General features: G+C 37.8%; 1 protein-coding gene across 1 annotated transcript in view; it reads right to left on the bottom strand.

The window, feature by feature from the left end:
- The window catches only part of LOC136035561 (succinate-semialdehyde dehydrogenase, mitochondrial-like), a 49966-nt gene extending 36237 nt beyond the window's left edge, over positions 1-13729 (bottom strand). The window contains exons 1-2 of the mRNA XM_065717431.1: positions 13397-13729; positions 265-435 (exon numbers count right to left, since the gene is read on the bottom strand). Coding sequence (XP_065573503.1) covers positions 265-435; positions 13397-13606 — 381 coding nt within the window. The 5' untranslated portion in view covers positions 13607-13729. The remainder of the gene's footprint in view (positions 1-264; positions 436-13396) is intronic.
- Between the last annotated feature and the right edge of the window lie 1158 nt (positions 13730-14887).

Below are 14887 nucleotides of genomic sequence, written 5' to 3'. Positions count from 1 at the left end.
AAAATTAACAAAAAAGTGGTTAAATTAATAAAATGCCATATGGTTCAAGTGGTCATTACTAAAATGACGTTAAAATAGCCAACTCATTAATGTTCTTGAAACTGAAAACAATGCAACTCTTTACACTGAATACATAAATGAACAAAAAAATCAATAAAAACAATTCTGTGTCAGGATTCTTCTTTCATTATTAACATCTTCCTTTAAACTGAATTTTTAAGCTTTAAAGTCGAAAATCCATTAGTAAATGCTAGAAAAACTTACATAAATGCGTTTAGCTTCTTCAGCAAACCATTCGATGTAACCTGCTCCATAAGCAACTTCTGCTTTAGCTTCAATCAGCGGCTTCCCATTCTCAGCAGTCATCAACTTGGCAATATCTTCCGAACTTTTGTCAATCAACTCAAACCATTTTCTTAAATATTTACTCCTTTCCTAAATTAAAATGACCAATAAACAATTACATTAAATAAACACGAAATGAAGATGAAGGTTCTTCTAGAGCTACTTTATCTCATCTGAAGAAGCTTTTTCTCCTTGTACCTTTTCTCAAAAAAATTTGCTGATATTTTTCTCTAACTACCTCCTGGGTAGGTATAACATTTTCTCTATAATAGCTCAATAACAGAATATTTATCAATAGTAGAATATTTAAAATAGAAAGACACAATTTTTTTTGTTGCTGTGAATTCATCTGGAACCAGTAATGTCACCGACGAAAATTTAAGAGGGACAAATGTGTATTTCAATATCTAAGGGAAGGGGAAATATCCAAGGGAAGGGGAAAAATGACTTTTGTCATTTTCAATGACAAAAAAAAGCATTTTTCAAAAATACCCCAAAAGAGGTATATTCAGAATAGAAGGGGAAAATAGGGAGCATAGATGCCCATGCCCCGCCCTCAATAGACGCCGCTGTCTGGAACCGCCTCTATCAAGGAGCTACTCGCACTAAAAACATACACTGTATTGCTTCCTTCAAGCAAAGGTTCAATACATGAATAAAGGCTTTTTATGAGTTAGGTAAAGGCTAGTGGACTGTTTTTGATGTTGCTGGGTAAAGCAAACATAATACATATTATGTTTCCGGGGAGGAATTTGGATGGCGATGGAAGAGCACCGTGTCCCACCTAAGATCATACTGCTCGTTCGGGCTTACTATCAACACACGCGAGCCTCCGTCCAGGTCAACAGAGAACTTTCCCCACTGGTCAATGTTGACTTCGGTGTGAGGCAAGGGTGTGTACTCTCTCCCGAACTGTTCAATTTTGTTGCTGATTGATAAAAGCAATGCTAAACATCAAAGGAGTCATCGAAAGAGTCCCTAATTTCAGTACCACCGACCTGGATTACGCTGATAATGTTGTCCTTCTTGGCGAATCTATTGGTCAAGCCCAAAACGTGCTTCTGATAATCTCCGATGTTGCTGTCCCAGTGGGGCTCCACATTAATAAAGACAAAACTAAAGCTATGTCTAATGCCCCGGAATAAACTCTGCCCCTATAACCCTTAACCAAAGGCAGATTGAAGTTGTCAATAAATTCAAGTATCTCGGATTGTACATCGACATCTACAGCGGGTATAGCAAAGAAATTCAATATCGCATTGCATTACCTTCCAATGTCTTCACACAGCTGTGGAAGTCGCTATGGAAAAGGAAGGAAATCCATCGGAGAACAAAAACCCGTATTTACGATACCAAAATCCGATCTGTCTTCCTGTACGGCTGTGAGACGTGACCCTTGAAAGTCAATGAGGCACACGCCCTCAACACTTTTAAACAAAGATGCCAGAGGAGTATACTGGGGTTACATAATAGCAACCGAATGCCAAACACGATCATTCGTCAACGGTGTGGCCAGAAGTATGACATCACAATTATCATTCGACGCCACCGCTTTTCCTAGTTCGGCCGAGTTTTGCTGAAGACCCACAGAGACTTTTACAAATCAAAGCCTACGCAAAAACCCAGCGCCCGGTTTGAGGAAACGATGTGGAGGAAAAGCCAAAACTTGGCTCAACACCATCAAATCCGACCTTCACGGCTTGAAATTGTTACCCCATTAACCCGAGACTGTAACTTGTGGAATTCAACAGTCTGCCTGATCCCGTTGCCAGGGAGAGTTATATAGCTTGTGTCCCGATCCAAGTACAAGTAAGTATATGTTAATAAAACAAAAAAGTATATATTGACACTCCATGCAGGATGCAAAGAGCCCTTCCAAGATTAATCAAAAGGGCATAATGAGCAAAACAGGTCCTCAAATCAAGTCCCCCCCAAAAAAAATCGAATAGCTTATTTATATAAGATATGGTCAAGCGTTGCCTACTCATAGCCCCTCATTTTTTATGCACAGTACTGTCCCAGTGTTGGTTATTTCTCGCAGTTTTGATAGAATTTTAAATTGAATTTGTTTTGCAATTTCGGCAAGCGATTGAGTTAGATGATCAAATGCATCTAGAGGTTAAATTTTGACCTAAAATTATCTTTTGAACTGTGTGCCTCCCCTATTTTCCCTGCATAAACGAAACAGATCTTAGATGAACTTGAAAAAGGTCTATACTACAAACTAGCCCAAGAAAAGTTTTGAGCCTAACAACTTAGATAAATCCTTACTTATAAAATGTTAATGATTTTGGAAATCCTGTATTAAACTAAAAAAAGAAATCATAGTATCCTTTGAAATCCTGCATGGAAGCTTGAGGCTCTCTGTATTGATGGCTCTGTGAACCCAACAAACTTTAAATCATCAGCATAAATATTCATTTGACTGTTTACAGCTCACAGAGCATCAATAATAAAAATACTGAATACAGTTGGACCAAAAATTGTTCCTTGAGGTACACCACTATCAACTTCAGCAAGACGTTCTTTGCCATTGTCTACATACATTGCCCCTCCCTGTGTTCTTCCTGTGAAGAACAGTACCACCAATTCTACAAACTCCACATCTATATCAATAGTTAATAAACCTTTGCCTTTAAAATCGAAGTCATCAGCCTGCATCACATGAGTCACGTGCCTGCCTTTTTTCTATCTACCTTCAAAATCTGCCTGATAGCTGAAACAAAAACTATCTATGAACAACGTGCAATCTCCCGAATTTAGTGAAATTTCCCCTAAGGCTGCAAAGGTCACATCATCTTCAGAGGTATATTTAAAGGACTTTTCAACTATTGTGACTAAAATGGCCATCTCAAAACTTGGATCCAAAGCCATGGGGGATATGGGATGCCTGTGGGCAGAAGAAATGCTAGGGGCTGGTTACCCTTCATTCACTTTTGCCCTTTAAAAAAGCACTTTCGATCAAGGGAGCGCCCTTTCAAGCTTCTGCAAACATCTCAGTAGATGGCTGGACGAAATGAGACATGGGGCCATCTTGCTCTTCACTAAATCAACACTATTCAAGTGTTGACTCTAAAATACTTTCAGTCGTAAAAATTGAGATTTGGGGAAGGAAACATTGGCCCTTCTTTCCACCAACATGCTTCGAGCAAGTAAAAATTCTCTATTTCCATAAATTAGCCCACTGATTTATTTTACAAACAATACCCAAAAACACTAATGCATACACCAGCGGAAACAGTAATTGAAATTAATTTGATACCATTATATGAAATTGTCGAGAAATAAAGCAGCCACAAAACTGTATAGCCAGGTTACATTCCTGGTTACATAAGGAATAGCAGCAGCTTTCCTGCAGTTTTTACAAAGCAGCTTTCCTGCTGTTATGTCAAGATACTGCCCAAAACAGAACAAAAGCTAAAAAAGTAAGAATAGATTAGAAGTATTAGTAGGCATTTGAGGTTATTGACTTTAAACAATGCTTCATAAAAGAAAATTTTGAGAGAAGTAAAGAGAGATATTCAAACCCTGAACCAAGCAGGAATAAAATTATACATAAAGGCAAAAATGACTCTGATTGAAAAATGAGACCTAAAACAAATAAAAATTAAATAATTTATAAATCAAATAAAACTGAAAATGAAACAAAACTACCACAAATAAAAACAAAGCAGCTTCCCTGCTAATCTGTCAAGAAAAACAGAACAAAACAAGAGCTAAGAGCTCATATGGCACTTGTGATGAGGCAAGAAGAGCTAAGAGCCAAGATTGATTTAAAAGGAAAATCAGAGGCTTAATGCTGGTCAGGATTTAAAAAAAGAGCTCTGAGTCACGATGTCCTTCTAAATATCAAAATTTATTAAGATCCTATCACCCACTCGTATGTTATAAATACCTAATTTTTTCTAATTTTTCCTCTTCCCTTTAACCCCCCAGATGGTCGAATCTGGGAAAACGACTTAATCAAGTCAATTTGTGCAGCTCCTTGACACGCCTACCAATTTTCATCGTCCTAGCACGTCCAGAAGAACCAAACTCGCCAAATCACTGAACCCCTCCCCCCAGCTCCCCCAAAGAGAGCGAATCCAGTACGGTTCCGTCAATCACGTATCAAGGACATTTGCTTATTCTATCCACCAAGCATCATCCCGATTCCTCCACTCCAAGTGTTTTAAAAGATTTCCCCCTCCAACTCCCCCAATGACAAAAGATCTGGTCGGGACTTGAAATAAGACTTCTGAGACACGATATCCTTTTAAATATCGAATTTCATTGAGATTCGATCACCCGTTCGTAAGTTAAAAATACCTCATTTTTTCTAATTTTTCAGAATTAACCCCCCCCCCCTCAACTACCCCAAAGAGAGCGGAGGTTTAGGTTTCCCAAGTTTTAGGTTTCCCCCTCCCAACTCCCCCCAATGTTACCGGATCTGTTCGGGATTGAAAAGAAGAGCTCTGAGACACGATATCCTTCTAAATATCAAATTTCATTGAGATCTGATCACCGTTCGTAAGTTAAAAATACCTCATTTTTTCTAATTTTTCAGAATTAACCCTCCCCCAACTACTCCAAAGAGAGCGGAACCGTTCCGGTTATGTCAATCATGTATCTAGGACTTGTGCTTATTTTTCCCACCAAGTTTCATCCCGATCCCTCCGCTCTAAGTGTTTTCCAAGTTTTAGGTTTCCCCCTCCCAACTCCCCCCAATGTTACCGGATCTGTTCGGGATTTAAAATAAGAGCTCTGAGACACGATATCCTTCTAAATATCAAATTTCATTGAGATCTGATCACCCGTTCGTAAGTTAAAAATACCTCATTTTTTCTAATTTTTCAGAATTAACCCCCCCCCCCCCAACTACTCCAAAGAGAGCGGATCCGTTCCAGTTATGTCAATCATGTATCTAGGACTTGTGCTTATTTTTCCCACCAAGTTTCATCCAATCCCTCCACTCTAAGTGTTTTCCAAGACTTTAGGTCCCCCCTCCCAACCCCCTCCCAGTGTCACCAGATCCGGTCGGGATTTAAAATAACAGTTCTGAGACACAATATCCTTCCAAATGTCAAATTTCATTGAGATCTGATCAACCGTTCGTAAGTTAAAAATACTTCAATTTTTCAATTTTTTCCGAATTAACGTGCCCCCCACTCCTCCCCCCAGATGGTCAAATCGGGACAACGACTAATTCTAATTTAATATGGACCAGGGTCTGGCCCCTGATAAGCCTGCCAAATTTCATCGTCCTAGCTTACCTGGAAGTGCCTAAAGTGGCAAAACCGGGACCGACAGTCCGACAGAATTTGTGATTGCTATATGTCACTTGGGTAATAATTCCTAAAAGAAAATTTAAAGAAAAGTAAAGAGAGATATTAAAGCCCTGAACCAAGCAGAAATAAAATTATATAAAGATGCAAAAATGACTGTGAATAAATAAATAAAACCTAAAGCAAATAGAAATTAAATAATACATCAAGTAAAACTACAAATGAACTGAAACTACAACAAATAAAAGTGGCACTACTACCGCATTGAAATATTTAACGGCTAGATGGTTATTTACATACTTCTGGTCCATCTTGGAACCTCAAAAATCAATAAAACCCGTTATTTCCTAAATACTCTCTGCTTTTATATTTGTTTTGTTCAGTCTACATACTAAGTAAGTTGCAAACTAATTGGAGATATCAACAAAGATGGCTACCCACCATAATTTGGTATACTTTTTTTTCTAAGGTCACCATGTTACTGTGCATAAACCTCATAATTTTCAAGCTAAATATTATTCATCTTGACTGATGTCAAATATTTTGTGGATGGTTAGAAAAAAAAGGTTTTAGACCCATTTTTCTGAGGCAGAACTTTGTTTTTAAGTTTATTGTGTGCATTTGGACCTCTTTAACCAAGGGATTATGGAAATAGGCTTCTGGCTTTTCTTGAAAAACAAGAGCCAAGCGCTCATATGGTATGAGCTCTAACAAAATTCTAAGAATCAATGGATTGATTTAAAAGGAAAATCAGAGGCTTAATGCCGGTCAGGATTTAAAATAAGAGCTCTGAGTCACGATGTCCTTCTAAATATCGAAATTCATTAAGATCCGATACCCACTCGTAAGTTATAAATACCTGATTTTTTTCTAATTTTTCCTCTCCCTTTAACGACTTTATCAAGTCAATTTGTGCAGCTCCCTGACACGCCTACCAATTTTCATCGTCCTAGGATGTCCAGACGCACCAAACTCGCCAAATCACTGAACCCCTCCTCCCAACTCCCCCAAAGAGAGCGAATCCAGTACGGTTACGTCAATCACGTATCAAGGACATTTGCTTATTCTGTCCACCAAGCTTCATCCCGATTCCTCCACTCCAAGTGTTTTCCAAGATTTCCCCCTCCAACCCCCCCAATGTCAAAAGATCTGGTCGGGATTTGAAATAAGAGCTCTGAGACATGAATTCCTTCTAAATATCATAAGATCCGATCACCTATTCATAACATAACAATACCCCAATTTTCACGTTTTCTGAGAATTCCGGTTCCCCCTTCCAACTCTCCCCAATGTCACAGCATCTGGTCGGAATTTAAAATTAGAGCTTTAAAGCACAAGATCCTTCTAAATATCAAATTTTATTAAAATCTGGTCACCCTTTCGTAAGTTACAAATACCTCAATTTTCAAAATTACCCTTCCCCCCAACTCCACCAAAGAGAGCAGATCCGGTCCGGTTATGTCAGTCACGTATCTTAGAAAGGTTTTTATTCTTCCCATCCAGTTTCATCCTGATCTCACCGCTTTAAGTATTTTCTATGATTTCCGGTCCCCCCAACTGCCCCCCCCCCCAATGACGCTGGATCCGGTTGAGATTTAAAATAAGAGATCTGAGTTACGAGATCCTTCTAAATATGAAGTTTCACGAAGATCCGATCACTCCTTCGTAAGTAAAACATACGTCGTTTTTTCTAATTTTTCAGAGTTAACCCCTCCCCCCAATAGAGGGGATCCGTTCCAATTATGTAAATCACGTATCTAAGACTTCTGCTTATTTTTCCCACCGAGTTTCGTCAGAGTTTTACTGCTGACGACGAACACTGTATATGTGTTCGAACTATCCAGTTAAATAATTTTATATCTATTCAATGTCAATAAAAAGGTATCATCCCTATTTTTAACTGTTTTACTTAAGTTTCATCCCAATCCCTCCAATCTAAGCGTTTTCCATGAAGTTCGGTTCCCCCATCCCAAACTCCCCCCAATGTCACCAGATCCGGTCGGGATTTAAATTAAGAGCGTTGAGACCAATATCCTTCTAAATATCAAATTTTATCAAGATCTGACCACCCGTTCGTAAGTTAAAAATTACCTCTTTTTTCTAATTTTTCAGAATTAACCCCCCCCCCCCAAACTACCCCAAAGAGATCGGATCCGTTCCGGTTATGTAAATCATGTATCTATGACTTGTGCTTATTTTTCCCACCAAGTTTCATCCCAATCCCTCCACTCTAAGTGTTTTCCAAGATTTTAGGTTTTCCCCTCCCAATTCCTCCCTATGTCACCAGATCCGATCGGGATTTAAAATAACAGCTCTGAGACACGATATCCTTCCAAACATCAAATTTTATTAAGATCATATCAACCATTCGTAAGTTAAAAATACTTCAATTCTTATATTTTTTTTTCCAAATTAACAGGCCCCCACCCCCCTCACTTGGTTAATACCAAGTGCCATAAAAAAAAAAGTTTTCCTTGGCACAAAAGCATTTAGATGAGTTTCAAACAAACAAAAAAGCTCATCCTGGGAGGGGCAATTCTTAAATCTTAATTATTTGGAGCTCTAGGGTGCCCAGCACAAAAACATGCACATGTAAATTTCAAGCAATTATAACAAATTTCAAGCACTTTGCAAAGTGGTCCCCTTGGCTCAAACACTGAAGGAGATATGTTTCAAGCCAATTAGAGAAAAAATTTTCATCTTTCTCCAGAGATTATTTCTGCCCTTGACAATAAACTTTTTTTTGTCCGTCATGGTCCCCTTTGCCCAGGGGGATCATGGGAAAATGTTCATAAAACATTTGTATTGTTTTAACTAAAGGTCAAATTTTCAAGCCATTGTAATTTGTGTTCGAACTGAAATACCCGATTTTTCAGTTACAAGGTGCTATTCTATATCATTCCTAATCCTACAAAACTGCAAACTTGGAGTGTGAAAACTACATATTTCACAACTGCAAGGTAACGTTTTAACAGGAGTTAGTGGCGTGACACTATAAGCCCAGCCCGATTCAACCCAGCTCTAAATGGGTACCTGAGAAATCTGGGGAAGGTAAACAGTAATGGTGTACAAAGCAATAGGATGGCTGGTCCCAACCCCCCATTGCACTTCCTGGATGAAGAGCCATGAAATGGAGATCAGCACCACCAGTAGAGACTATAAATTCCAAAGTGGTGTTCTTTAACTTTTATGTTGCTGCACACCTCTTTACAGATTCAACTTGCAGCCTGTCAGAATGGTTTAATGGATACCACACACTAGGACAATATCTCACTCATATTTTGTGTCGTGTTTTAAGCTGTGAAAATTGAGCTTGCAAAGCATATGTTTCAAAATGTGGAGATCAGAATTAACACTTTTTGACAAAGTACTTCATGTTTATTAAACTTTAACCTATTGTTAACACAACAAAGGTGTTTCATTGTGTCCACTGCATCAACTGCTGTTAAAGAAATATCATACATGTAATATTGCTTACTTGTTCTCATATAGCAGAAAACACAGGTTTTTCTATGTTCAAAAAAATCGAGTTCAACTGAATCCTTTTGAGCTTTTTTTTTTATTCATTTCAGGATCTTCCATTTTGCATTCAATGCAAGACGATTGAGTCAAATTTTCTAGACATTTTATTCCAAAGCTCAGACAAAAGTTTTTGAACATCAGGCACTCAATACCTCTCTAACTATAACAGGAATTACAACAAACTTCAGTTTAAGCTGTTTTCATTTGCCCACATTTCGTGTGGGGGAGAGGTCTAATTCTTCCAGGTTTGGAAGACATGGCTGATGTGATCTACTTACTAGTGGTGGCAATCACCTTATATCAGTGGCTACGCAAACATCCAAGAATAAGGAAAGGGTTAGGGCAGACTCATCTATTCCCCAAAATTTAAGGTTAACATAATACCAGCAGGTATTTACAGTGCCTACAGTGGGTTCCTTCTGCTCTTCTGCTTGTTGCCTGAGAAATCTGCATGGCCCTGATGATGCAACTTAATACTGAGGAATATCAATGATGCTGCAACTACATTTGAGTATAACATAGATGACACAGTGGAATTGCAATTTTAGATGGTATTGGTAAATAAATTAAAGTTAAAAGCCTACAGCAATACTTGGAAGAGGTAAAGAAAAGCATCACCCCACCTAACACTACCTGTAGAGGAACTAAATAAATGAAAAAATAACCTTGTACAAATAAAGTAACAGTATCCAATCTTCCACAGCAAAATACATAGATAATATAAGTTTTGATGCAATTAGATAGCAGGCCTGCTTAAAAAAAAGTTTTGGGCAAACCAATATTTCCCTAGGCAATGGTGTCCCCTTAGAAGAGCAGAGGGAACCCGCCATAGGCACAGTAAATACCCACTGAAATCAGTGCTAGTTACTCAGCAGACAGCAGGACCCACATCAGCCACCTTATTAAGACTTGCTGAATGCAACCATTTTATGGGATGCATTCCTTTTTCTGTCATTCCCAAAAATCCTTGCATACTACATGCTAACCAAGGAAAAAATACCTCAAGATGACAAACAGGTTGAATGATGCCTTGCCAAGTTTCTGGAGCCTTTTCATGAATGTGTTGTTCACAACATGGATGTTACACATTTCAATGTTCAAAGCTCTTTCAAAGACTTTTTCAATGCATTCTTTTGCAACAATATGTTTTTAATTGACATTAAGCCCATTGCTACTTATCATAATTAGTCTTTCATAAGATAAATTCTTGCTCCCAATGAATGAAATCACCTTTTTTGTAATGTCTTACCAGTTGCATTTCCCATGAACTACATCACCAGAGGGCAGCACACAGCTTGGTCTCTCAAAGAGGATCAAAAGTTACTCTAATCTGTAGCTTTTTTTTCCTCAACTGTTTGTAGTTTCATCATATTCAAGAACAAAGTGAGCTTCACCTATACCCTACATAAGACTATATTTATGGTGTGGGCAATGTACATCTGTTTTCAAGTACATAGCTTTCTCTGCACTCATTGACATACCAGGTGGTAGCTTGCCAGGGAACATGGCATCAAATACATCAATGATTCTGTCACATGAAGTTACAGACATACAAGCTTGCAAGACCTTGAGTACCCAGATGATCCTTACTTTGTATACAGCATCTTTGTAACAAAACATCTCAGGAGTTTTACTTCCATTGCTAGCTGATATTTCATCTGATTGGGGCTGTTCCCTGGCAGATCAACACTTTCTTGTGCTCATCCAACTAAGCATGCTGTTTCAAATTGTAAAAGCTTTTGCAAGAGCTAAAGCTTTCCTGCACATTTGGCAGTAAAAAGTAAACTCAATCACCAGTCCTATGCTATTATTTATCTTTCTGCCATTCACATCATCTTTAGTTAACTAGAGCAACAAAATTTGGAGCTGTTCATTGTTTTTCCTAAATACACTTGGAACACCTGAGAGCCAAATAGGTCTAAACACAGCAGGAAAAACACTGAATACAAGATTTTTGTTATCTGAATATTACACCCAAGGCACTTTTTTCTTCTCACTCAACCTGCTATTAGTTCAATAGCTAAACTTTAGATGGAAAGAATATATTGTTTTTACCATCGGCATACAAGTAAATTCATATAAATTCATACTGGAATAGTTCATTTTATGAGGCTACAAAATCATCTATCTCTGAACATTACCGCAATATGGCCAATCCACCCTACCCACCATGTTGGCCCATGTTACTCTCTATCCTTGAAGAGAAGCACAATGTGATCATTATATCCCACTCACCATATAGGTCAATTTTGTAATGTTATAAGCTTCCTATGTTTACAACAGTTAATAAAGACTTGGTCACAAACAAAGTTCCTACTGTTTTGATGCTTCTTCCTGAACTGTAGTGGCATAACCAAGAGCTCAGTACAACAAGATTTGTGGAGAAGGTATATTATCTAAAGAGGGTCTTAAATATGTCATTGTTCAATTTTCAAAATACCATGCTCCCAAATAAGGAATTTTTGAGGGGGCTAAGGAACTTCCAGCTTAAAAAGGGACTGTAGAGGGACTACAGTCAAAAAAGGGACTTATTCCAAGCCTTGAGTTACTAGTATGCAGATTTATTCTTAGGGTAGGTGGTACCCAGGAAAAAGTTAATCACAGCACTCCCCCCTCATAAATCTAATATAAGCAAAAAAGTCAAATCAAAGCAAAAAAAAGCATTGAAACAGAAAATCTTCTAGCCATAACAGCTTCCTCCCAGCTGTAGCAGCTCCCAAGCTTTCCCTAGGGCAGCTAATCTAGGTGCCTTTCACTAGGAACAGCTCTGCAGAGCTGATAGTCTAGGCCTACTGGAGACCCTTATATCAACATCTCCTAGATATATCTACTAGCAACAAGAGGCAATTTTATACTAAAAGCCTAAGAGACCTTGAAAATAACCAAGGTAAAATTCTAGTTGATTGACTTCTTGCTATCTCAGAAAGGGGTTAGGTTGAGAAAATGAAACTTTTGGGGATGGGTCTACAAGATTAAAGTATATCCTGAGAAGGTATTTCAAAGCACCCACCTCCACTCCTTTCTCTAGAGAGCCCTGAAATTTGCCTACATGACAGGTCTATACCTGTTGAAATTTTGACAAAACAACATTTTACCTTAATTCTCAGTTACCACTTGCTTTTTCTTTGCCTTTAGTTCTGAAGATGCAATTCCTGTTATTTGAGTAGAATTCTGAGCCATATCAATGTTTTTTTTTCAAAATTTAGGAAATGTATTTGCATATCTTTAAAACCTTATAAATTGGGATTGAGCAAAGTTGTGAAGCTGAAAACATATTTGTTGTACTTCATTCAAGCAGAAGATCTGTTTTGCAAGGTTTCACTTTTATAACATACATATTTTTAAAAGTCAGGACCCTCTAGAGGGAGAGGGAGTAGAAGTAGATACTTCAAAATACCTTCCCAGGACATACTTTAGCCTGTATACCCATCCCTGAAAGTTTCATTTCCCTAACATAACCCTTTTCCAAGATAGCAAGAAGATACCATAACCATTACTTAACAATAATTTTACCATAACCTAAACTAGGCTAGTAAGTTTTTATCTAGGCTATGTGTTTGTACTTCCCTATTTAGGTAAAATTCTAGTTGAGCAACTTCTTGCTATCTCAGAAAGGGGTAAGGTTAAGAAAATGAAACTTTCAGGGATGAGTCTCCAGGCTAAAGTATATCCCAGAAATTGAGCAAAGTTCTGAAACAGAAAACAGCTTTGTTGTACTTCATTCAAGCAGAAGATCTAGTTTGCAAGATTTCACTTTTATAACACACATATTTTTGAAGGTCATCAAAGGTCAGGGCCCTCTAGAGGGAGAAGGAGTGGAGGTAGATACTTCAAAATACCTTCCTGGGACATACTTTAGCCTGTAGACCCATCCCTGAAAGTTTCATTTTCTGAACCTAATCCCTTTCTGAGATAGCAAGAAGTCAATCAACTAGAATTTTACTCCTATTTATTATGTCTTTTTGTATATACTGTTATCAACTTTAAAACAAGCCTCCACACAAATAAATAGTCTAGTGCACATTACTGCTAGGCCTGTACACATGCAAATTTTGTCTATGTCAATTAGAGATCACTGTACTTGAAAAGGTAACAATAAACCATGAAACATACATGAAAATAACCCTAGAGCATAGGCCTAATATGAGCTAGAAGTCTCTTCTTGAGAGTTTCATTCCCCTAAATTGACTAAGCCTAGCCAGCAGTTCCAACACAGCAAAACACCTCTCATCTACAATTTTGCTAAGCACCTAGCACTTACCCACCTTTGCAGGGACATTCTGCCATTCCTTGAAACTTTCTTTAGCAGCTGCAATTGCATGCAATGTATCTTCTTTGTTCATGTCAGGAACTTCACCTATTTTCAGTCCATTTGCCGGATTGGAAACAGGGAATTTCTTCCCAGATAAAGCATTTAGCCATTTTCCATTAATATAAGCTTGATGTTTAAATATACAAGCACCTCGGCTGCCCATTTGGCTTCTTCTTCTTATTCCTACAGATCTACAGACTTGCAGTCGTTATACTACAGTCCTACAGACTGGCTTTTATTTAATTTTTTATTTAATTCATTCGCTTCTTCCAGGACTCTTTACTAGGACGCTGCCAAACTACTGATGAGAAGCAACAAGTACAATTTTGTCTTTTAGAAAGTGTGACAAGCCTAAAATTTTAGTATCTATGCCGAACTTGCACACTATGGAAAATTCCAAATATGATAGTACATTTTTGAGGAACTAGAACAGTCTCTGAAAGACTGGTTTCAGTAACGAAAAAGCATGCATTACCACAGCAATCAGTCAGCGGCCCATAGACTGGCTCAGTAGCGCAAAATAAAACAGTGAAGTATAATAACTGTTAGCCTACCAAAAGATCATTACGCATTCTTCTTCGGCGTGTAAATCCAAGGAGACGGAAAAACAACACTTGCAGCTTTACATGGGCAAACTGCTACACTATGTTGTTGGGAGTAGCACTGAAAGAGTTGTTTAACTTTAGTGATGCACCTTTTTCACTGCCCTTGAAATTGAACTTTAATTTGGTGTGCCACGACTACGTTGAACACAGACTTCCCCAAATACAAAAAGCCTATTTTCTTTCAGATAATATAGAAAAATCAAAAGCAAAATCTCAGTTTTCAAACCTTCTTCATAAAAATTATAACACAAAGCAGAACCAAGTAAAACGGAAAACTATATACATACTGAAGACAACCATTTTTAAAAATGTGTCAGGCTGTGTCTTCATTATTACTTTTCCAGGCAAAGTTGCCCAAGTTATCTTACTTTTCAGATGGCCTCAGTCTCCACTGGTATTTTAAGTCTCAAAAAGGCAGATAAGAGTATTTAAAGTTTTTTTCAAGAAAGGCTAATTTTCGAAAACCCAAAATCGGTTTTTACACTGTCGACTTCGCTTAAAAAAGCCGAAATCTAGATGGGACTTTACAATACTTCAATAAAGAAAATAAAGTATGGCGGTAATTTTTAATTAAGATGAATTAAAACAGATCCGAGCAGAGACACAGTTTTAAAAAGTCACTAGGGCTGCTCAAAAATCAAAAATTGACGGGATAATTTTTGCTTTCAAGGAGGATACCAGTGTTTTTTATTGTGTCTGGTCTAATTAGGTACTTCAGAAGTGAGAATAAGGTGTGCCTGTAGTTTTCAATCGGTTGATTGATTTGTATCGACACAGTCTGAAATTCTTTGTTAGGGACATTCACTTTCCTAAGTGTAAATACCAGGAAGTGCAAATAC

This window comes from Artemia franciscana, chromosome 14 (assembly GCF_032884065.1).
Source record: "Artemia franciscana chromosome 14, ASM3288406v1, whole genome shotgun sequence".
Taxonomy (NCBI): domain Eukaryota; kingdom Metazoa; phylum Arthropoda; class Branchiopoda; order Anostraca; family Artemiidae; genus Artemia; species Artemia franciscana.
This window is presented reverse-complemented; position numbering and strand designations above follow the sequence as displayed.